The sequence below is a fragment of the Amblyomma maculatum genome, chromosome 5, assembly GCF_055883805.1.
Source record: "Amblyomma maculatum isolate TAMU_Amacu chromosome 5, ASM5588380v1, whole genome shotgun sequence".
Classification (NCBI taxonomy): Eukaryota; Metazoa; Arthropoda; class Arachnida; order Ixodida; family Ixodidae; genus Amblyomma; species Amblyomma maculatum.
The window spans coordinates 103625399-103649879 of record NC_139348.1 but is presented as its reverse complement, the minus strand read 5'-3'; the positions used below and the strand labels follow the sequence as shown (position 1 = coordinate 103649879).

Sequence of the window (24481 nt, the reverse complement as noted above, 5' to 3'; positions counted from 1 at the left end):
AACAAGAACAACTTCTATTTGCGTACAAAATTTACCACCAATAATTTTAACACGAAGAATTATTAGTTAAAAATTGTGAACGCTTTGTTGAGGAGTTTTCACTTGGACAAAACAATTCCTCCATGGTTCGAAACAATGCAGCGGGAGAAATGGCAGCGCTATCATAAAATAAAAGCGTCTAGTTAGCGTTCACTGGAAAAACAGAAAAACCGATTTTGAAACAAGTTGACAGGTTGTTAGTGGTCATCTTCATCACTTCTACGCCACGGAACAATCCTAACTCCCCTGGGCATTACGAGATGGCCTCTGCTGCCTGTCCTTCGTGCGGTGCGTCGGCGGTGATCGACGAAAGCGGAGATGGAGTATGTGACAGATTGGTTATTTGTGTGCGTTGTTAGCCCGCGGTCTTTTATTTTGCTGCTGAATGTGCATTTGTTTTGCATCGTAATACCCCTGTGATACAGGCCTCTTTCAAGCTCGTGGCAACAACCGGCTACAGTGACTGCGAATGAGAGGTGCAGGCGTACTCACTGCGTTTTACGAAGTGAATGCTGCATTCACGGGCCCATTTTGAGTCTACGACTTCATGGTTCAGGATGTCTTCATGAAAGATCACGTTCTGAAAGCTACATCACTCGAGCTTTCTCTAAACCTTTTACTCATTCGGCCGTGAGGAAAGCTGACCGAAACTGGCGTCTTGTGTGGTGGAGATAAATGCAAACGTTGTGAGCTGTCCGAAAATGATTATAATGGGTATCTCGAGAAGTCGGCCATTAAGGACGATCTTCGGTTACAAATCGGTCACTACCTAGCGCATTATGGAAGCACTATCTCTTCCACATGTCACAAAACCAGTGCTTTACTTAACTTGATTATCATGTCTGTGTGAGTGTGTTTATGCGCAGTCCTTGACCAGACCGCTGAGTTCAGATAATGGTCAAGAGCACGGACTGTTAGACGAGTTGATGTTTGATTGCAGGTCACGTATACATGCATACAAGCACACACAAACGAGAACAGGGAGTTGATAGTAAACCAGATTTCGGCACAGATTAAGAGAAGAGGTCTTTTGGCGTGATTTAGTTTTGTGACTCGAGCATTTTCTGAGTATGACTGACGCAACTGTCACTGAAGTTGTTAAACATTGTACAACTGCCACACTGGTAGTGATTAAGCGACAATTGCGCTTCTGGCACATGCTACTGACATCCAATTTAGGCGGCCCACAGTCACACATTTTTCAGTTTTTCAAGTGCCTTGATTGAACAGCATTCAAATAAATACTGTTTCTACGACATAGACATCCAGTGGCACATGCCTGACCACACCTGTGTTGCGACCAGCTTGCTTAGGAACATCTATGCCTTGGCTGCTCTGTCGATTTGTGAGAAATTCCAATTAGAGTAGCTCCTTAATTCTACTGAGAATATTAAACAGAAGGGTCGAGTGCCTCATTTTTCTCCAACAACAGGCTTTTAAACTTATCAGTTACATAGGACCACTACCCCTGTTATGTTCAAAATTAAGGAATCTTGTGTACCACCTATCACTAGTACTACTGACCCATCATTAAGATAACCCGCCGCGGTGGCGCAGTGGTTAGAGCACTAAACTACTGTTATCAAGGATGCAGAATCGAATGCCGGGCACAGTGGCAGCCAATTTTTGATGGAGGCGAGAAGCAAGGTGCCCGTATGCTGTGCGATGTCAGTGCATGTTACAGAACCACAAGTGGTTGAAATTTCCCGAGTCCTTTACTACGACATCTCTGCATAGCCTGAGTCGCTTTGTTGAACCCCATAAACTAAACCAAACCATCATTCAGACGAATCATGGCTCTGTTCCTCAAAATTTTGGATGCCAACACAGTCAAACCACGCATTCGTAGCTGTCTTCTTGTTTTACTCTGATGAATTTGTTTTTTTTACGTCTTCAGCCTCTCTTGTGGCAAATTTCAGTGTGTTCAAGCTTGAGTTTCACATGGCAGAGTAACAAAGATGATATTGCTCCATATTGGCAGAATTTCAGCTTCCTTTACGAGCACTTACAATTTGTGCATTCCGGTGTAGCCATTTGACTAGCAACGTGAGTAAGCAATAAACTCTTCAAAGAAAGTGGAAACATTTCATGAAATGATATGTTCCCAGACAGCATTATAGCTGTCTTTGACATTTGGTGAAAAAGGGTCAGAATAGTGGTGCCTGCTGGCTTGAGTCGGATGTCTTGACTCGGATTCAAACCTCTGACCATGATGGAGAGTTTTTGCTAAAATGCAGCATCAAATAACTTCAGTTGGTGTTTTGCATTTTCGTACACGTGTACAGAGATAATCGCAATTAAATGCTGTGCATTCGGTTTTACATCAGGTAAGCTCAGTTGCTGACAATGATGGCAACAGTAATGAGAGTGGTAATAGTAAGGTTGTTTTCAGTGCAACTTTTTAGCACCCTGATTATCTAACCTTTGCCTCGTGCTTCGCAATTGTGCTATTTGACTTCCTTTGTACTCACACACTGGACAAGTTCTCGCCACCAAATGAAGCTGGTGGTGATTGTGGCTCTTAAAGGGATGCCCACATCAGTATACTGCCATGGTCAAACAGTAAAGAATCTGCTTTTGCTAGAAACTTGGCTGCTATAGTAGAGAAGGTGGTCACAAAATGATATTGCTGCTACTGGCCGTTTTCCGAAGTTAACTGTAGTGACTTTTTTGCGCTGACCTCTTGAGTGCAGCTACTTTATATTATCTTCCAGAACAGTGATCTTTGAGTTCTCTTGGTGTTATTAACACAAATTTAAGTTGATTGGTAGCAGAACAAAAAATAGAAATCATGTTGCTGGTGCAGCAGCTAACGCAAATCATCTCCTTGGTGCATTGAGAGCAGCTTATAGTGGGTTTTGATTTTCTTAGTGTTACTGGCTTCCTTGATAACCTGTGCTGCACTGGGGAGGTTATCGGCATTGAGTGTTGAAAGCCTGAAGTGAAATGATGCCGACTGTAAAAGATGGGTTCCTCAAGGCAGCATTCTCGGACCTTTTCTTTTCAATATATATATTAATGATATTGTAAATATGTGCACTGAAGCTAAATACATGCCATACGCTGCATATTTTTTTCAGCCTCAGACTGTGTGTGCCAACATAGCAAACTCTGCTTTTGAAATCTTTTGGCAATGGTTTCATGCGAATCAGTTAGGAGTGAATGCTAATAGAACTAAAGCCATGCTTTTCAGACTGAAATCAAAACATGTCGATCTGAGCGCCAGATCTTATGTGCGGCAGCACAAAAATTGAAAAAGTAACCAGTACTAAAATTCTTGGGTTCACTTTTTTGCAAAGTATGCTCTAGGATATCCTATGTCGATTCCATTTGCGCTAAACTGTCAAGTGTCGTTAGGGTGCTCTCGAGATGAACAATACTACCATTTGGCGTAAAAAAAATTTATCTATGATTCTCTTTTTTTCTCTCACCTATGTCCTTGCTTTTTGGTGTGGGGCACTACCACCTCAACAAACTTAGAAAAGGTGTTCATGCTCCAAAAAAAAGATACTTAGGTAAATTTTTGGTCTACCATATAATGCTCACACTAATGATATGTTCCTTCAAGCAGACGTAATACCTGTCTGGAAATTGTACCGTTATAGTCTGAGTGTCGCATTTAACCGTGAATTAAAAGAAAACCGCTTCTTTTTCCACAACCTAGCTGAGCTTCAAATAAAAACGACTTCCTATACTATGCATTACCCTGAATACTGGAAGGTGGTCACTCCTCGTGCCAATTATTGCATGGAAAAATTGTCCCACATCCTGCCTACTGTCCTTAATGAGCTTAATGATTATGTAATTGGTTTACGTCGCACTACCTTTAGCGAGCTACGCCACTTTGTTTGCTATGAATGTTAACAGCTTTAAACTTTTTCATTTTTTTGTCCAGCCATGAACAATACATTTGCATTGTGTGTATTCACATGTGCCTTGGTATCGCCTTGTAGAGTGGACCGTGGGCTCTTGTTGAGCTGTTTTGCAGCTTTTACTCACGGCCCCCATCATCTTTTTGATGGAATAATAATAATAATAATAATAATAATAATAATAATAATAATAATAATAATAATAATAATAATAATAATAGTTGGTTCACAGGAAGGGAAAGGCGTAGGGAAGGAAGGAAGATGGAAGTGAAAGTGGAAAGAGAGAAAGGGTAGCCGTAGTGGAGGGCTACAGAGTAATTTCGACCACCTGGGGATCTTTAATGTGCGCTGACATCGCACAGCACACTGACGCCACTTCGTTTCGCCTCCATCGAAACGCAGCCGTCGTGGTCGGGTTTGAACCCGGGAACTCCGGCACAGTAGTCGGGCGTCTTACCACTGCACCACCCTGGCGAGGCGTGATGGAAAAGTAAACATTATAAATATGCCTATTTAAGATATGTGCCTTGTTTTGAAGAACGTGGGCTGAGAAGTGATTGGGAATCACAATAAAGTATTCTTGCGAATCACTTCTTTGTCTGGTCGTGCTTCTCTTCGTGTACTGTTACAGGCCTGTGATGAGTTTTCTCTTTAACTGTTCTTCGCAGATTTCCCAGGTGTGTACTGCGTGTGGAGTTGTTGTGGATAGTGCTGCGTTGTGTGTGTCTCAAGGCATTAACTCGGAGGGCCTCAGCTATGTGCCTTCAGCAGAGACTGCTACTCTGTCTATGGTTCGAACCAAGAGCAAGCGAGGCACCCACTATCACTGCCACCTGTCGAGCAACCGTCTCCGGTGCAATGACTGGATAAAGAAGGAGGGTGCCAAGTTTGGCATGGATCCGGTGATGAGAGAACAGGCCTGCAATTTCTTCAACAAGCACGTCGGGCAAATGCCACTGACGCAGCAGCTCGCTTTTGCCGCGGCCTGCTGCTATCAGGTGAGGGTACTGCAAAAAAGATTGGCCGTGGCTTAGCTGAGCTAAGCCAGGATATATGTAGCGAAAGCATGTGTGCCTGGTGCTGGGCTACTTACTCCTCTCCAATCCAATCTAATCCCATCCAATCCAGTGTAACACAATCTAATCCAAACCAATCGAGTCTAATCAAATCCTGTCCAGTCAAGTACAGTTAATTCCAGTCAAATACAATCCAACCAATCCAAACCTGTCCCTGAAATGCACCGCTGACTAGCCTATCATCATCACCACTATCATCCTCATGCTAGAGAAGGAGAATTAAGATGTGCTACTCAATATGCCTAGCTATCTTGTTGCATTAAAGACTAGCATACTTCTTCTGGTTGCTTCTCGATTGCCAGATGGCACGGCGAGTGCATGGTGTCCGCCAGCTGCGGCGGTTGCTAGGCAGTGGCTCTGTGCCTCCCGCCAAGTGAAACTCCTCGTTCACGGCCAATGTAACTTTCGCTACAAAAGCAAAAAAGAAGACCACTGTGGTGGCTGAATGGCTTTGGTGCTTTGCTGATGATCCTAAGGTCACTATTGCTGCCCCATTTCGTTTGAGATAAAATACAAGAATATGCATGTGCTGTGCGATTTCACCGTGTGCTCAAGACCTCAAGGTTGGTCCAGCTTTATCTAGAGCCCTCCACTGTGATGTCCGCCATAGCCTGAGTTTTACTTTCAGGCATTCAGATATTAAAGCCCATAATTTACAATTTAACGTCACTTCAGGCTAAGTGGTCATCTGTGCCGCAGTCAGTGCATGGTTAACTATTTGGTTAACGAATTGTGTTTTGCTGTAATGCCATTATTTTCTGGCGGGGACATGACTCATTTTGTATCTTCAAATGACTGCTTCTAAGGTGGTTTAATCTTTGTGCTACATCAATAGAAGTGCTGCAGTTTCATGAGCAAGCGCAATAGCAACACCTCCCTGAAACTCTTCTGTGGGTGCAAGTTAACTCCATCAAGTGAAGTGGTGGTTCTTGAAGTTCTCCACGACTTGTCCATTTGTGTGTCATCACCACCATGTGACATTCTATGGGCTAGTAGGTAGGTCTGATGTGGAGTGCGGTCTGCATTGGCTCAAAGGTACACTTTGTTAACTTTTACTCTAAAGGCAGTGTTGCAAGATGCGCATTACGCTTCGAAGCAGCTATAATTAGGGTCCCTTGCTTTTTGTGGTTCTTCTTGAAAACTTGTGGATTGGAGAATTTCTTGCGGAATTTTGTTGCGGTAGCTATATCGTCACTTTTGAAAATTTCGTCATTGTGGACATCAGTAGGCAGGGCAGATCATTGGTAATGTGATCCATTTTTATCGTCTGGTTATGAAGGAAGTTCTACTGATGTTTTGACATGCACATTCCCCCAACTGCTGCATCAAGCAGTGTCAAGTGTAGTAAGGTATTCACACGCTTCTGTGGGAAGAGTCGCAACAGTTCTGCCCTTTGGAGTTGGCGATAATAGTTGTGGCAAAGAAAAAAAAAAAGTTTTTAGTTACTTCCAACGTTGTTCTTGGGACTACATCTTGTTGTGGTATTGGGCCTTCCAGGAATGAAAGCGAACAACTGAGAAGTATCAAAAGATTAGTAGAGCTGTGTGCCACATGTGGGTGTCACCAGAACAGGTGCAAGGTTGTGCACTAGGGCATCGTCAGAAATCCTTCAGGTGTTGTTGCGGCATTTTGTCAGGTAAGCACCATTGGCTGCCTTCGAAGGAGGAGGTTATTGCCAAGGCCAAAGAATGTGTACAATCTGTACAACCTGAGGGTTGTGCTATGTGAATGATAATAATAATAATTAATATAATTGGTTCACAGGAAGGGAAAGGCGCAGTATCTGTCACACCTGCTCTGTGGACACCTGAGTAAGGGAAGGTGGGAGTGAAAATGGAAAGAGAGAAAGGGGGGCCATTGTGGAGGGCTACGGAGTAATTTCGACCACCTGAGATTCTTTAACGTGCGCTGGCATCGCACATGTGAATGAGCTGAAGAGTGAGTGCAATGCAGGAAGGTTATGGCGAGGGTGGAAGGCAGGGTAAGGGCATGCGGCCGAAGCCATGAGAGTAACAGCCACTGCTGACTAGTATCGGCAGCTGTTCGCACCAGAGGTTTTCTGCTGCACCGACCTGCATGCACCAATCGTCTGTGCGCGCATCTGCTGTGGCCCACTCTCAGGTTGCAGACCTGTTGGTAGATGCCAGGTGCATGTTACCTGAGGAAATGCAATACAGTGCTGTGTTTGTTCATGGCTCTTTGTGTAATGTCATTAACTCTTGGAATGAGAGCACATGAGGATGGCAAGGGCAGATTAGACCCTTTCTGGCTCTGTGCTCAAACCCCAAAGGGCATATATCTTTTTGCACTTGACTGGTACATGTGAGGAAACCTACTATTGGGCTGCATACTGACACCCAGCACAGAAGCACTTAAGCAGACACCTACAAGCTGCACACACACATGCACAAATGCACGTGCACATACACGCACACACTTCTTTCTCTAATTCTTTTTCTCAGCATGTAAGTTATTGCAAAACGAAATATGTTAACAGTTGCTCTCAAACTTTACCTTGTTGGGCATCATGATTGTCAGCCATGTTTCTTACTTGAAATTATAGAATTCAAAATTTTTCACCATGAATGGTGAGAAGCCCTGGCCTCTTGGTAATTGCTTATAGATATCTCGCTCCGGACACTTATACCTGCTGGTTCTCAGTGCTAAATTGTGGCTGTAAACTTGAAAAAGTCTCCTTGGTCAAGTGTAGTCACTTCCGCATTGCAGAAGTGGATCTGCTGCGCTGTTGGTGCCTTTCTGTGCCACGAGGATTTCTCGGTGCCATCCTGCACTGTGGACTGCTAATCGTTCGTGAAAAGGAGTGGAGACAGCAAACTTTCGCTGAGAATTCTGTCTGTGAAATGATGCGCTGCACATTACTAAACATGAATATCCACGTGGATAGCATGAAAAACCGATTAATAATTTATAATTGAAATTTTTCTCACTTGCAGCCTTGGCTTCAACCGCCGAAAGACAACTGTAATGTCACACACGTGTTAAGGTCACGTGAGGTGTACAAAAACTGGAGTGTAGTTGCTGCTTTTTTTCATTGATTGGCACAAAATTTTATACAAACCTGCTTAAAATTAGAGTAAGAGAAAAAGAATAAGCAATTATTTTTTCTCAGTTTTTTTCATCACTCACGTGATCGAAACGAATGTATGATGTCGCAGTCATTGTTAGGTGGCTGAAACTCAAACCTAAACTGCATGAGGAAGAACATTCTGTTATGAACTCTTTAACCGATGTAAGTGAATTCTGTTTGCTGATTCATGTGAATGGTTTTGCACACTATTCCATAGAAAAAAAATGCATTAAAGTCTTTGTTGTCTCTATTCCACTAAAGGGGACGGACAACTGGCAAAAAAACAGTGTCATGAGATTATGGTGGAAATGGAAAAGATCTTGCCTGAGTGCAAATAAAACACTAAAGAAGTACATTGAAGAAATGAGGAAGGATTTGCAATCTTAATTTGCCGTTGGAAATTGCACAAAATAAACAAGTTCCACCTTGTGGTGAAACCCTGCCAGTGCTGTTGTATCCCACCAAGTGCACCACATCTTGGTAAAATATTTCTGGTCACCGTTTCTGCCCACCGTTTCTTTAGAGCACTTGTCAGATACTCATAGGAGATGCTTGCACAATTATATATTTTTAATATTTTGTTTCGATGACCTGGCTAGAGGGCCTCACAATTTAGAAGCCTTATCTGTCTTGCCTGTTAGGCACGCAGTGGTGGGTGTGCTGTGCCATTTGCGCCATGTGGCTAATTCTACAGAATCAATCTGCTGCAGAATCTGGTTACAGAATCAACCTGCTGCAGAATCAGGCTTGTGTCCTGTTCTCTTCCTTGTGTGTATGTTTTTTCAATTAGGCTGTGGTTTCACCTTTGACATGAAGCAACTAGCTCAAATCCAGATCGTCCTGCAGAATCTGGTCGTTGCTTAGTTATACACCATGCCTACGCCAATGGGTCAGTGGAATTCCAGAACTGAAAACTGCTGTGCTTTGCTCACAGACTTGCTGCACAATGTTTCTGTGTATCCTTTGTACACCTACCATGGATGGTAGTATCTTAGCTGCAACTTCGTTGTTAGTACTAAAAGGTTACAACATGTGATCTGATGTATCGAGGGAGACTTTTGTTCACACTATGGTGGAAGCTATATTATCATGTGCATCTAAACTGTTGATGCCAGAAACTATCACTGCTTATGTGCATCTTTGAGGCCACTGATGGAGTGCCGCAGGGATCATTTTAATCGTCTGCCTCTCCTTTTCTGGTATATTTTATCTGGTAAAGAATAGATAGCCTGTTTAAGTTGCACTTCTCAAATGTGGCTTATAATTATGAACATCCACGGCAGCTGGCTTATGTTATCGAAGTAACTGCTGTTTATCATTAGTAACTAGTGGAATTTCCTGCTCGTCGATCCACAACACATTTTTTTTCTTTCTTTTCTTTTTTTTTTTTTTTTTTTCTGCTCCGAAAGCCGAAACTCAAGATTCAGTGGGTGACGTGAAGTCGAACCCTGGGTTTCCATCATTGTTCGGGGAAAACTTGCCTCACAGTGCATTACCCAGCCCACTCAACTAAGATCCCATCTTTTGTTCCAATCATAGATTTAGATTTCCTGACTGTAAACCTGACTTCTTCACGGCATCGAAGCCGATTGGAATGTGCCACTATAGTATCGCACATACTGATGTGTGGAATTCAGTGATTTTCATCTAACTTGCAACATGCTACGTATTCACTTTTGTTAATTCATTACACTGGGGTGATGATGCCTTTCATAAAGTGCATTAATATTCTCAGTATTATTTGTACTAGTGACACCTGCCAGCCTTTGTCACTGTTGTGTCAATCCCATGATGCCAAGCACTCTGGTTCCCATGATGGTTGCTCTCGGATAAACTTACCCAGAGCAGCTGGTGGCCAAGGTTGAAAGCTTCGGCACCTTTACAAGTGCACCTCGTCCGATGCAGGTACTGCGGGACAGCAACCAGTCCGTACTGCTGCACACCTTGACCAGCAGCGCTCAATGTTCGAGCACTCACCTATGCCAAGCACTTCGCATGGTCAGGGAGGTGGGTTGCACCTTCTCTTTTTATAGTTAAAATCTGCTATAGTGAAAAGTCAGCCTTAGTAATCTATCTCCAAAGCGACAAGAATGTAGCACTTCTTATACACTTATCCCGGCCACTGCGGGCACTTTTCTATGGAGGCGAAAAGCCAACTGCCGTGGGCAGTGCGATGCCACTGCACCAGAAGTCTAGATCGTCAAAATTTCCGGAGTCCTTCACAATGGTGTCTCCCATAGCTGGAGTCGCTTTGGGACTTTAAACTCCATAGATCAAACCAAACCTTCTACACTTGTGGACACTTCATCTCCCTTTTTGTAGCTCAGAATGGAGGTGATATGGCACTAGGCTGTTCGTGGTTTATTTGGCGGTTGGGCATCCTTGCTGGTAGTGTTATTGCATCAGGAGCAGTGTGAAGATAATATTGTAGACGAAGGGTGTGCAAGTTTTCAAATAGTTTTCAAATAGTACTTGCTATTTAGTTGGATTCGCACTGAACTTCCACTCTTTGAATCACTTGAACGTCCTATACAGTCGTGCCTCGTTAATATGGACTCTTTGGTTTCCGACCGAAACTGTCCATAAAGCGAGTCATCCGTAATAATGAGTCATGAATAAAAACAAAAAGGATTTTATTGAGAAAAAAGAATTGTAATTAACGACTGCTTTTGTACATAACGGTGTGCACTGGACTCAAAATTTCACAGAACACCGGCAATTTTGAGTGCATTATCCTAGTCATTGTTGTCTTCGAAAAATTGTTGTGCAGTCTGAAGCGACTCGCTTACCATGACACCCGTGATGGTGGGCTTTGTGTTGGTCGAACTTTCGAGCACGAACTCCTCACTGGCCGATGAATCAGCGTCTGATTCTCTACTCACCGCCACTTCCAAAATGGCCTTTTCACTGAGCAAAGTAGCCGCTGAGTAGCTGCTTGAGATTCTCCTGAGGCGAGGAAACAGCTTAGCTGTCGATACTAGTCCCTCATGGCTTGGATTGACTGAGATGGCTTTTGCCGCTTGTATTCACAGATTTCTTCGCACCTACGCTCAGCTCGGTTCTTTTTCGTTTAACTCCCGCCATGCCAAAAGCCAGACTAAAGTTGAGGGTTACAGGCTCCTGATGCTTTGCACGTTTTTGCCTAGTTACCCTTTCTGCCTTTCCGTTCTTCTGATTCTTTCTTTTTTTGCCTTGTACTGTTTCTGTAAGGAAGCAAGGGAGTCAAGTTGGCAAGCTGCTATGCAGAGGGCTATCGAACATCCCATCTTCTTGGCGCCGTTTTTATGTGTTCCTATAAAACAAAGACTGCAAGCTGAAGTACAGTTTAGAACGACGGCTAGCCGACTACGAAGAGCTCAGACCTTGTCAAGGCCGCATCGTTGACTCAAAGCGAAGCCGACATATGGACCGCCTAGTGTGCAAAGTTTGGCAGTTCGGCAGCGCAACAGTACAGTGCTCTAGGCAACAGGGACGAAAACCAGGAGCATGAGAGGGAAGCGCGTCCAGGACGGGACGCCCGGTCCCGGTTGCGTGTTCGTACATCGCCTTTCTTTTGTCGCTCTAATTTGTAAGTGTGTCTTAACTCTCACCGAAAAGCGTTAACGGCTTCATGGAACACATTGTGCTTTGGGAAAGAAAACTTCAGTTCCCACCGCCACTGTAGGCACTTGTCTTTCTTCCTGTCATTTCGTCATTTCTTTATTACGCTTTTACCGGCCTCTCTGTTCACGTTCAGCAGAATTTATTGCGACCACGTGTTGCTTTTTCCCGACTGCGGTGTGCACTTCCGCTGCACCCAGAAATCTCCTGGTTCCCCCCTTTCGGGGTCTTTCTTACGCTGACCCTCGGTTTGCTGCGTACGTTCCTCTCCGCTCTTGCCCCCCCCTAAAATGGCGACACGCTCGCTTTGGTTCTTTCCAACCTCACAGGACTCGTTCAGGCACCCCGCCGTATCGGCTGTCGCGTAGGTTCGCGAGCTGCGCGCCCTTCTTTAATTTGCGTTCGGACTCCTCTGCTTTTTTTCAAGCACTGTCCATATTAACGAGACAAAAATACATGGGCCCAAGTAGGGCGCGTGCATTCTTCCCCTGTCCATTGTCCATTGTCCAGACAGCGAGTTTCCATATTAACGAGGCATAAATACATTGAAAAGGTTTCGTCCCCAGAAAAAGTGTCCATAATTCGGGTCGTCCATATTAACGGGGGTCATATTAACGGAGCACGACTGCATGTTCAGAAAGTATGAATTTCTCATATAAACTAGCGGCAAAACATGGAAACGTTCCCAAATGACAGTATCTTCCAGCATTCATCACGTGAGTTAGCTCGCTCTTTCCCCATAGCGTCGACCCTGTAACTTAACTGATAACTTATTATTCTATAACTTAATAGATGATTTATTAACATAATGGAATCGGAAATCATCTATGCATTCAGTAAACTTCTTTTTTCATGTGAACTTCAAATCAAACTAAAATTAGGCTTGTTTTTACTGATAGCAGTACTTGTCCAAAAGAATTGTAAACAATGCATTAGACTATGAAAAAATAAAAAAAAGTTTATTGCTAGCAGTAGCACTATTACTACATGATTCCTGCCTGGCTGATGTTGCATTGTACTAAGCTATGGTAATGATAAGCGGAAAATGTTTTTGCTGTAGCTTATTGTTCAAACTTGCTTTGCATCGAGGAATTGATAATCGCACACCTTTATGAATTCGCTTCCTTTTTTGGCCGTGTTTCGTAAACTATTTCATCTGTAGTTTAGCTTGGCAGTATTTGAAATATATTTGACTCATTTGGCACTCTGGGTTTAATATTAGAATTCATTTCATGCCAAAAATGTTGCTGCTCGCACAACTGTGAATAAAATCTGAGGCGTTAAGCAATCAATGGCATTAACTGTGCCCTTGTGGCAAAAGGCATTATTTGGTTCAGTTTTTTCGACAAAGCCATAATTTGTGTCAGTAAAAATAAATTTGTACACCAACTGTCACCTTTCTTGGCGACAAGAATTGGCAGCGTATTTATGAATTAAAAAAAAAGTGCAGTGAAAGAAATCCTTCATCCATCTTGATGTGTTCGGCACAGATTACAGGTGTGGAAGTTGGCCATGCCAGGGTGGAGGAGCTGTTGCCTGAGGTCGCACAGTCGCTTGAGGCCAAAGAGCGCAAGGAGGTGATATCGCGCGCCACTGCGCTGCTGAAACCGCTGCGCCTGTGCTGGTTCCTGGAAGGCCGGTCCCCCCATTGCGTCGCACCTGCCCTGATCTTCACCGCATGGAAGTCACTGGACATCTCCACACGCGTACGCACCAGCTATCCAGCCTTCTGTCAGCGCCACAGCCTGCCTAATACGAAGCCAGACTGCCGCACCGTTTGCGAACTCAATAAGGTAAGTTGCAGTGGAAAATTCAAGTGTCTGCGGGTATCCAATCCACTGTAATGGACTCTGTGGATATGGCCCCCCTCCCTTAAGGTAGTGGGGATTGAGATTGAACCCAGTCACGTGTCAACAGCTGTGAACTGTAAAACGTGCCATGCGACGTCTGCCAGTGGCGTGATTCTGTTCTCTCAACCATGGAATGGGATGGATGGATGGAATATAGGAGCGTCCCCTTTGAAACGGGGTGGTAGCAGTAGCTATCATGCTCATTTTTCTCCCTATATCTTAATTATTGATTTAGAATGGTTAACTAAACCATCATTCTATTTATTAAATTTTTGTTCCTACATTACTAACATTATGTCACTTCTCTGCTTTTAAGCCACCAATCCTTCAGTCGTTTTTTGCTAGTTTCCACCGCCGGTTTATTCACCCGGCTACTGTTATCCCTAAACCCCAGAGCTTCAGGAACAGTGATTGCGCCTGCATCAACTTCCAGATGGATACCATTACATTCGAGTATAATATGGTCAATTGTTTCACTGGAGTTACCACATATGGCACATGCGTCACCTCCATTGTTAAATTTCTTTTTGTAGCTGCGTGTTCTAAGGCACCCTGATCTAGCTTCAAAAAGTAGGGCACTGCCTCTTGAGTTATCAAAGAAATCTTCCTTCCTGATCTGCATTTTCCACTTTCGGTATAATTCCACGCTCTGTTTCTTTTCCATCGAATTTATCCAATTTTTACCTTCTGTGTTTTTCACCTGTTGCTTAATGCTCTTTGTTTCTCCGTCCTTGTGACTAGCATACTTACTAGTTAGTTTCCTAGTTCTTTTCCTCCATTGTGAGTCAACGCTTTTTAAGTACAGGTATTTAAATACTTTAGCTGCCCATCTGTTACTGTCCAATTTCCTCAGGCGTTCCTCATATAATATTTTACTCTGAGCTTCTCGTACTTCGAAAGATGCCCAGCCCATATCTACCGCCTCATTTGTAGTTTTGCCGTGGGCACCTAGTGCTAATCGTAGATCTTCTGAGCAGCATCACCTGGCGACGGATAGCGGAAATATTGTAAAAATGAATAAGAGCACATTTAAAGCCTGCCACACTCGTTGCTTCAGTGGCACAATGGATTGACACTATTTACCTGACCACTGAGCGAATACATCTGTTCGAATCTTGTAAAGCAACTTTTTTTTATTTATTTTTTTTAAATTGCAACGTTAAATTAAGCTACTAAATTTTTGCCTGGGATGTGTTCCCTTTTAGGTTGCATTATGTAATGTTTTTAATTCTTAATAGCCGCAAAACCAGCCGTGAACAGAGCCACAATGTGACGGCATGACGCCGGTTAAGGTGGATTCACACGGCGGACCAAATCGCGAATCGCTCTCACGACTCGCTGTGACGTGGCCCTACGTCAGTGATTTCCGCTGCTTCGCTTCAGTCCGCGAGCAGCAATTCGCAATAAGGCCGAGAGTCCTTTTCACAATTCGGATCCTTCGCGGACAAGACATTTTTTATTTATTTATTTCTCTCGAGGAACGCTTTCTAGCTATGCTCCCGGTGCCCAAGCATAGACAACGTAGCATACATTGCACTAAAACGCTGGAGGAAAGCAAGAAGCGGCTTCTGACGACTGACGGCAGTCGTTTCTATTTTGGAGTCGAACTAGCCTGTTTTTGCCTTCATTCGCAGTACATGGTTTTCACAGAAATTACAGTGACAGGCTCTTGCACTGCGCGATACCGAATGCGTTAGTTTTGTGTCTGCACAAAGCAGAAAAATCTAATAACTGAAAAAAAAAAAAAAGAAAATTGCTCAGAGACAATAAGAGAGATGGAAGGTATTTTGGATGTTTTTTTTTATATAAAGTAACAAGATATGTTTATTAAGTAGCCATTTAATTACCAGACATCATCTTTAGGGCCATTCCATCACCAACAACTGATATAGTGATAACGTTGATATAGTAAAGGTTTTTGCTAGTTCTAATGACTTTACTATGAAGGGGTTGTACAGTCGAATTTTTTCCCGTGCTGTTTTGATTTTGGCTTCAACAGTCTAATGATAGCTGTGATGTAACAGACGATGTGAGGTCATGGAAGTCAAGCAAAAACTACAATTTTTAATTTTTAGCCTGTGTGTGATTCCGAATGAGCGGGCATGTGTCAGCATTCGTACGACAAAGAAAGGAGCAACCATACTATGGTTTCGTATGTCTTACGGGACCTCAAATCATTCGTTACATTCTAGCCATTGTTCGGCTGCAAGAAAACAGCGCATTAGTAAAAGTTCAGTTATACACTTTTTACTGGTAGGTGGTTGAAATCAATACAGAGAATGGAAGCATTTTTTCTTTTCTTTCACATGCCTCAAGCCTGCAAGTGGTTGCCAGGCTCGTGAGAAAAGTCTATTTCGCGTTACACATTTTTTTTTAATGACTTTCCTGCAATTCCCTAATGATCCTCTGCGTAATATAAACAGAGCAGCGCAGCTTTTTCTGTTCCGTGTGATGAAAAATATGCTGCGCGATAACCGCGTCCTCGTTCTGAGCAGCCATATGCCATAACCAGCAAGCAGGCATGTCAGATTCACACGGTTACGCAGTCACATGCCACCCGCATGCGGGCATTATGGACAGCGTGGACTACGAATTGTGCATTAAAAACTACTCTTAGGGCCCTAGTCGTCGTCGTTTGGAAGTCAAGCCATACCTACATTGTAATTTCATTCTACACTCCGTACGCTGATCTCCTAGCTGCATGAATTGCATGCTTTCCAGTCCTCCTAGGTTCTCTCAAACCAACATGTATACTTTTTGTCCCGCCATTTTCGCTTACCAACTGTTTTTTCCTGTATCACTAGCTGCAGAGGCGAAATTTCTAAGCGGCCTAAGCATCTTCATTGTGACCATCGAGCTTCTGGGGATGTCACCCAAAGGGAGCATGTGACCTTCCCCCGGCTTTCTTTATGATGCATTTATGCATAGTCCTTGTAAATACTGCTGCTGTCCATTCTGTACAAATGTTGACATTCTTATGCCCCCCCCCCTCCTCCCCCCCTATTTAAAATTTTTCGAATCTTAGGCGGCAAGGAAAAGCACTGTGGGTGTGCCAAAAGCAGCTCGTTTCTCCTGCCGAACGGGTGTTATGGCACCGTGATCGACACGACTAACCTTATCTATATCAAGTTGTCAGTAATCAAGTTGTCTATATTATAGACAACCTGCACTAAAGTTAGTCATGTCGATCACGGCGCCATAACACCCGTTCGGCAGGAGAAACGAGCTGCTTTTGGCACACCCACAGTGCTTTTCTTTGCCGCCTGCCTCTGGTTATAAGCAGGAAGCTTGTGCACCACGCCGAAGCTACTTGTGGTGTCCGTCAGCTCGCTGGGCTAGTTTGAAAGTAGCTAGGTAAGGATTGTTATCAGCAGCCCCGCCGGGGTGGTGCAGTGGTAAGACGCTGGACTACTGTGCCAGAGTTCCCGGGTTCGAACCCGACCACGGCGGCTGCGTTTCGATGGAGGCGAAACGAAGTGGCGTCCGTGTGCTGTGCGATGTCAGTGCACGTTATAGATCCCCAGGTGGTCGAAATTACTCCGTAGCCCTCCACTACGGCTCCCCTTTCTCTCTTTCCACTTTCACTCCCACCTTCCTCCCTTCCCTCATGGCGCGGTTCAGGTGTCCACAGAGCAAGTGTAACAGATACTGTGCCTTTCCCTTCCTGAGAACCAATTAAAAAAAAAAATGCTTACCTGCAGTGGTTCAGGATGTGGTCTTGTGTTTGTAGCAGCCGAAGCAGCTGACGGGAGCAATTTTTAATTTTCTATTAGAATGATTTCAGCACCGCTTGGGCAGTACAAGTACTTCATTGTCACCTTCTGCGTTCTTAAGGCACAAGCCTCACCAGCCCCGTTACGCGAAAATGCATCTGGTGCTATTGTTAGGTTTGGCAACAAATGCCGGCACCCATCATAAAGATGGTGTCGGCATGTGTCATCACCAATGTACACCCATATTTCGCTACCCATTTAACATGCGTGTCCTAGTCAAATCAAGTCAGGTGCTAGTCAGGTTGGAGTTGTAGGCTGGCTTGTGATAGGAGTTCGAACCGACAGCATATGCACCTCCAACGTATGTCATAAAACAACCTCACCTCACCAGCGTGCAGTGGGAGCCGTCCACGGAGGAGGATGAGTGGAGAAGACGCAGTCAAAGCGGCAGAAGGAATACGAAGAGCATCACGTGGTGGCGCGTGTCGTGGGAGGAAGTGTAAGGAGCGGTCATCGCGGCAGAGCATTCCGCGAGCCGGCTTTCGGCATCATCCGCATAGGCGGTCCTAAGTGCCTCTGCTGAATTTTTTTTTTCTACTTTTTTATTCCATCTGGTTTTCAGCATTCCCATCTTTCCTTCTGCTCACTTCACTTGAGCCTTCTCCAGCATACTTTAAAATTTTTTCTGCAGGTTTGGTCTCACTTTTCCTTCCAAATTTCCTATATTTTTCATCTTTGCAACCTTTTATTCATGTTTAATTTAATCCAGCGAAGCAGTACTGAACCAGACTGCCTCATATTGTTCTTAATTCTGCAAGGGGAATATTACAAAAGCACGCACCCTTATTGTTTTTGCCCTTAAAGCTCCAACCAGCCAGGCAGTAACAGTTAGTGGATTTTCTTGTGTTGCGTTAATGAAAATCCTAGGCATAAACGCCGCCCATGGCTGTTCTGAGACCACTCTCAAACATTTGTTTTGGTGTACTGCACTACAATACTGGTTTTCGTGGGAAGACGTGCTACTCTGTGCAGCCTCTCACAGTTTTAATGCTGTAAATTACTTTTGCAGGTGCTCATACAGCTGGCTGCTCAAATACCATGGCTGAAAGGCAAGAAGTTGAGCAAAAAGAATGCGTCCGTGTATGTTCCGGACGTGATCCGTTACGCGGCATCACTGGCTATCGATGGCACCAAAGAAGCAGACGATAGCAGCGACCAGCAGACGGCCACAGATGTCTCTGTTGCCATCTTCAGAACGTTCCGCAAGGGCAGGAAAGGGCCCAGCATTCCGCTCCAACAGGACACAGACTCTCCATCCAAGGACAGTGAGGACGGTGATGCCGACATTTCAGACTCTGAAATCAACAACTACATTCGAACTGAGCGAGAAGTGAGAGCTGTGGAAAAGTTTCTGGAAAGCCACAAATGAAAGAAAACAAGGAAGGAGTGATCACTACTGTGCAGCTGTTGTATCGTGATAAGCATTATGTTTGCATTTGTAGCTACTGTTGGCAAGTATGTGTTGTGATGGAACTGTGAGTGTGTGCTTGTGATACAGAATGTAAATCACAATCATCCATGGACTAGAGTGCATAGTGATCTTCCTACCAGGTGCTTTGTTCAAGACAGAAAGGACACCAAATTGCCCAAATTTCACTGGTAGGAATGCGAGGTCACAAACACAAATTTTGCATTAAGAACTCCACTCTAAGCATGGAATGCGAAAAAGGACGTTCCTCTGAATGAATTGTTTTGGTTCATGAAATAAAATCGTAATGTTGTGTTGGAGGTCTGTTGAATAATTTCCATCTCTTTGGGTCCTTTTAATGTGCAGTCTAACGATGCCCTTGGATCAGAGCTGTATGTAATGAACATAGACATTCCTGGTTTAAGCAGTTATTTTTCCTGTAATGACTACTGGTAATCAGTAGCATTTTTTTTCCCTGGAGTAAGTTATAAACGATAGTACAGCTTTGACATCCCCAACTTCACAACACAAATATTGCTAGCAAGACTGGCTGCAAAGAACCAGTGTGCACAGTCATGCTTGGGCCATCTTCTAAGGCGTCTTTTTGTCCTTGCCATCCTTGCACTTTTTTTTTTTTTCTGGTTTGTAAAACTAGCTGGGTTAAGTTGACACTGACTACCTTTAACTGCTTAACAATGTAACCAAAATATTAGGCGCATGGAAAGGGCTGTCCACCAAACAAGAACATGTCTACGAACAAATTCAACTTTCCCTTCAATATCAAGTTCCAAGGAGCAAAAATTGTAATCTGCTTCTGGGGTGCATCTAGATTTCTCGTCATTAGTACCATAGGTTGGTTTGATTTATGGGGTGTAACGCCTCAAATAGACATCAGCTACGAGGGGTACCGTAATTGAAGGCTCTGGAAATATTGACCATCTGGGTTTTCAACAGCATGCACTGACAGTGTGCAGTATATGTTGAGGCTTGCATTCCACCTCCGTAGAAACACTGCCGCTGCAGCCAGGATCAATGCAGCGTCCTTGAGATTAGCAGTTATACAGTTGTATCATGTTATACAGGAACTATGCATGGGTACCCCATTTTTAGTTTTAAAAAGCATTCTTCGATTATTACCATTAACCATTCTTACCCGTAGATATTTCAAATGAATTTTAATGGTAGCGATTTGAGAATACTTTTTTGAAACAAACTAGGCACGGGGTACTAACGGTCATGCCTCCGTTCTATGAAGACAGCTTTATTAGGTTTTTGGCACTGACTGTGGGTTGAGCAAATACACTGCTGCCAAGCATTGCATGCTGCATTGTTGAGCATAAATGGGGTAGTAACCTTGTGCCCATCAAGAAACCGGTGGACACCTGCGGCACTGGTATCAAATGAAGCACATCTTGAATGCGTTGCAGTAACCACAACTGTTGTATCACTGCTCCAGCACTCCATTGACTCTAGTATCCACTGGCTTGCTCAAATTGTTACAAGCCGCGGCAGTGCCTGTGCTCAGCCTTTCTCCGTGCACAGCTTAAGGAGTCCGTGCGTTCAAATCCAGTCACTGTGAGCCAGCTTTGTGTCCCATGGCTGTTATTGGCATTACTTGTACTTCTCAAGATATCCCGTTACGCGATAGTTCATCTTGACAGTCAAAACTCTACTGCATTGCCGTCTTGGTGTACGGCTTGCAAAGCAGAAATTGGCGTGAAAAAGTATCATGCCCAACACAACTATTTCAAGAAAACTGCGAGCCTCTTCAAATGGTCAGAGCACATTGGCTACAGTCTGCAGCATTAAAACAAGCCAAGCACTGGTGTCGAAGCACTGCGCAGCTATGAGCTAGTGCATAAAGAGTTCGCATATTACAATGCTGCTTTTCCCTGCAGTGCATGCGCCGAGAGAATGTTCACTGAAGCTGCTGATCTCTTAATGTGAGGGAACGAGAATATTAGTGACAGCTTTGAAATAGAGCTGATTTCTAATGAGAACAGTAGGAGCCCTTTATAGTAAAATCACTGGGACCAGAAAAAATCACCAGTGGTTGGTGATCACCTGAAGTTGCCTTTTGGTAACTAAATGGCGACTTACTACCTTCCAGCTCTTTCTTATTGTTTCTTTGTCCTATTTTTTTCAGTTATGAGATTTTTTTGTTTACATCTTGTGAAAGTACTTCTTAAGCATGAGGGCAACGTAGCTATGAATACAACTGAGTTTGATTTCATGTGAAAACCAAAGCGTTGCATGAACACTGCGTCATCTTCTACTGTTTCTGTCAGCAAGAAGGCAAAGATGAGAAATGCGCGCGGTAGTCAAGTGCTGCAAAACTGCACATGCCGAGCCTCCAGTTCTTGCCACTGCTGCCTCGTTCTGCACAGTGCAGTGAATGTTCAATCGTTTCTTCTCTTCTCTACTTCTCACTGTACTTTTACTCTCCTTTACTTTCTGAACGAATCGCACTGCCTTCTTTTCATGCTTGTAGACAGCTTTACTTTTGTTTTTTTCCTATGCGCTGCATGCTTTACCTCACGGCTTTAAGGCTTACGTAAAGTTGGCTTCTCCCAAGTTCTACGAAGCCTAGTGGTAAAGCCATTTAAAAACTTATTGCTTCGCGATTTTAGGTAGCATGCGTGCGGCAATGTCATTTCATGGGGAGGCATCACCGCGGCCAGACGCACTTTACTATAGCCGATTTTTATCAAATATGTCTTTACTATAAAAAGGAGGGGGGGGGGGGGGGGGAGTAATGTACAGTAGTCTATGGAAGATGAACTGGGACTTCAGTTTCACTTTACTATATCAGAGTTTACTATAGTGGGGTTATACTGTATCTTACCAAAGTATCAAGCAAGCTGCACTGGTTCATCATAGTCTAGTAATCTTGTTATAAACATAAAATTAAGGAGGAAAATAAAACAGTGATTGCTTTTGTGTGCTTGTTTAGTTACTTTTCAGAAACTCCACCATCACCACCTGGGGTTCTTTTTCAAAGTGTACTTAATTGCACACCACGCGTGCGCCTTACTTTTGGCCTTCATTGAAAATTGTGGCTGCTACAGCCAGGATTTGCTCCCCATCGATTGTGGGCACAGCAGTCGAGTGACAACCACTGAACCACCGCTGCGGGGCGATAAAGGTAAATTGCTGAGTTCAACATCCCAAAGTGACTTATGAGCTACTGAAAAGGTGCCACAGTGGCTGGCTCGAAATCAATTTATACCACCTGGCATTCCTTTACGTTCATTGCCACAGCACAGCACACATGCATGTTCTGCATTTGGCCTCCATCAAGATACAGATGTGCAGCCAGCCAATATCAAACCTGACTTTTGGAATGAGCAACCGAATGCCAAAGCTACTGGGCCACTACATAGTCTTGAGAAGCATCAAAGTAATCACCTAGGGTACACTGGACTGTAGCTTTCTTGTATCCCGTGCCGTAATGTCCAATTGTTCAGCACTGCTTTTTGTCTGCTCTAGCTGCAGAGCACATCATATGCACACGCTCCCATAAATGACATTTTAAATTACACCGGAGCCCTCCACTACCCTCCACTTTCCTCCCTTCCCTTACAGCAGGGTTCAGGTGTTCACAGAACTGTGATAGATATTGCACCTTTCCTTTCCTGTGAACCAATTGTTACCCTAAGAGCATCACACTAAGCACAGGGTTTGAGCGAAAGCTTCACTACACCAGGTAAAGCAGTAGTCATGCAAGCCTGGTTGACCTTGATTTTGACACTGCACCTTTCCTTTCTTATAAATTGGTTTACAATTAAAGTGAAAAATTCACTGCACATTAGGTAGAGCCACCTAGCCACTGCCTGGTAAATTTCACCAAGTGACCTTGACCTAATTAACGGGTGTCCACACAAAAGTATACTGTGCCTTCCTTTCCCCAAAACCTACAGACAGACTTGGCAACTGGGTTTCCATGGAGGCAAAAGGAAGAGGTGTGTGCTGTGGGATGTCAGTGTTGTTGTGGCTGTAGGAAGAACGAAAAGAAAATGCACGGGCCTGCTACTGGCTCTGTAGCTGAGCCACCTCCGCTGCCTCGTGCAGACAGAAGCGGAAATAGAGAAGAAAGAAAAAGAAGAGGGAGAGAAAGGCGCGCCGCAGCAGCCGTCGTCCACCACCGAAGCGGTGGCGGGTGCAATGAGGGCTTATACAACAGATAAAAAATCGGTGGCAGGCTAGCCCCCGCCACAAGCGGCGGTGACCTACCTGTCTCAGCCCTATCAGGGCCAGGATCAGCCACCCTCCTCCCCTTCCCCCATGAGCCGAGTTCACCTGTTGCTGTTGTGGCTGTTGAAGAAGGAAAAGAAAATGCACGGGCCTGCAATTGGCTCTGTAGCTAAGCCACCTCCGCTGCCTCGTGCGAACAGGAAACTAGAGAAAAGGGAGAGAAAGAAGCGGTGCATGACGGCTTACAACAGATAAAAATTCCCAGGTGGTCCAAATTACTCCGGAGCCCTCCACTCTGCACCCTTTTCACCTTTTCCACTCCTACATTCCTCCCTCCCCTCATGTCTGACAAACTGCGCCTTTCCTTTCGTATACCAATTTACAATTTACTAGAAAAAATATGAAAACATTACCTTGATCTGGTCAGGTGTCGACCCAAAAGTATAAGGTGCCTTCCTTTCCACAAAACACAACTTAAGAAATGGATTCAAAAGGCGGTGTTAGAGGCTATCGCTGCAATTCAACATCTGTAGCTTTCACTCTATCACTAGGTTCAAGCCATGCCTAAAACCCTTTTTTTTTTTGCTCACGAAATCTGGAACAAGTAGAATTTATGTATCATGCAGTGTAGTGCAAGTAGTAGAATAATTGGTTACAGCTATTTGTTCCTGCTGTGCAACTTCAAGACGATTCTCCATTTGCACCAATAAGCTCCTTCTGCTCCCACCAGGCAATATTGGACGAGTCTCCTAACCCCACAGTTCCGACATTATAGGCCCCTATTAGGAGCACTTATTCATATATTGTGCAAAAATATATGCCACAAAAACGGTGTCTGCATGGCTGCTTAGCCAATTCAGCACAAGAACTCCCCCCCGAGGGAAAAGGAAAAAAGTTGCACAGGTTTAATGTGGTTGAAATCAGTACAATGTGCCAAAGCACTATTTTGGTGCAGTTTGTTAGGTGTAAGCGATATCGCTGTCTTATCACCATCACCCAGTGTGGTAGAGGAACACTCTTGAGGAGCATCATGATGCGAGAAGTAACGTAAAGCCCCACTCCAACCATGCTGTATGAATGTGCCAGCATGCCTTTGTGACAGCATGTCTAGCTCTGGATTCAAGTGTCTTGGAAGACTGCATTCTGGCCTCATTCACGCATCTTAAACCTTTGACTGCCGTCCGAAAAAAAACAACAAAAGACATCTCCAGTGTTGAATAGCGTTTAAAAAGACACCGCGGGACAGAATGCAGCCGCAGTACCCATGCAGCATGCGGGGGGAAGGTGAGCAAGTGAGATGACTTAAAATAATGCTTTCATACTAAAATCGGCATTGGCTGAGGTAGCAACACTCCCAGGTGAGTGGAGAGTGCAGCCCCCCCAATACCACTGCGCATCATTAAATCAATGCGTAAACGGAAAAGTATCATCCTAGAAGCACATTATCTTTACGCTGTTTATCACATCAAGCCAACCGACCTCAGCACGTCTATTTTTTTGTGTTTGTTGCATTTGTAAGTGGTGACCTGTGCGACGAATAAAAGATGTATTCTTTGCACTTGCTCGCAACAGGTTTTAAAT

At 44.1% G+C, this 24481-nt stretch overlaps 1 protein-coding gene across 1 annotated transcript; it reads left to right on the top strand.

The window, feature by feature from the left end:
- Positions 1–59: 59 nt before the first annotated feature.
- LOC146189077 (transcription factor IIIB 50 kDa subunit-like) lies at positions 60–19025 on the top strand. The gene is made up of 5 exons (XM_084604011.1): positions 60–362; positions 4580–4909; positions 9981–10082; positions 13166–13468; positions 18308–19025. Exons 1-5 carry the CDS (start codon positions 300–302, stop codon positions 18665–18667), a joined length of 1158 nt encoding a protein of 385 aa, XP_084460137.1. The 5' UTR covers positions 60–299; the 3' UTR covers positions 18668–19025.
- The last annotated feature ends 5456 nt before the right edge of the window (positions 19026–24481 follow it).

Excerpts from the sequence above, each read along its gene's own strand:
- LOC146189077 (XM_084604011.1), top strand. The coding sequence starts at position 300 with ATGGCCTCTGCTGCCTGTCCTTCGTGCGGTGCGTCGGCGGTGATCGAC. Across the intron at positions 363-4,579 it reads TCGACGAAAGCGGAGATGGA|ATTTCCCAGGTGTGTACTGC; the intron begins GTATGTGACAGA and ends TGTTCTTCGCAG. Across the intron at positions 4,910-9,980 it reads CCGCGGCCTGCTGCTATCAG|GTACTGCGGGACAGCAACCA; the intron begins GTGAGGGTACTG and ends CGTCCGATGCAG.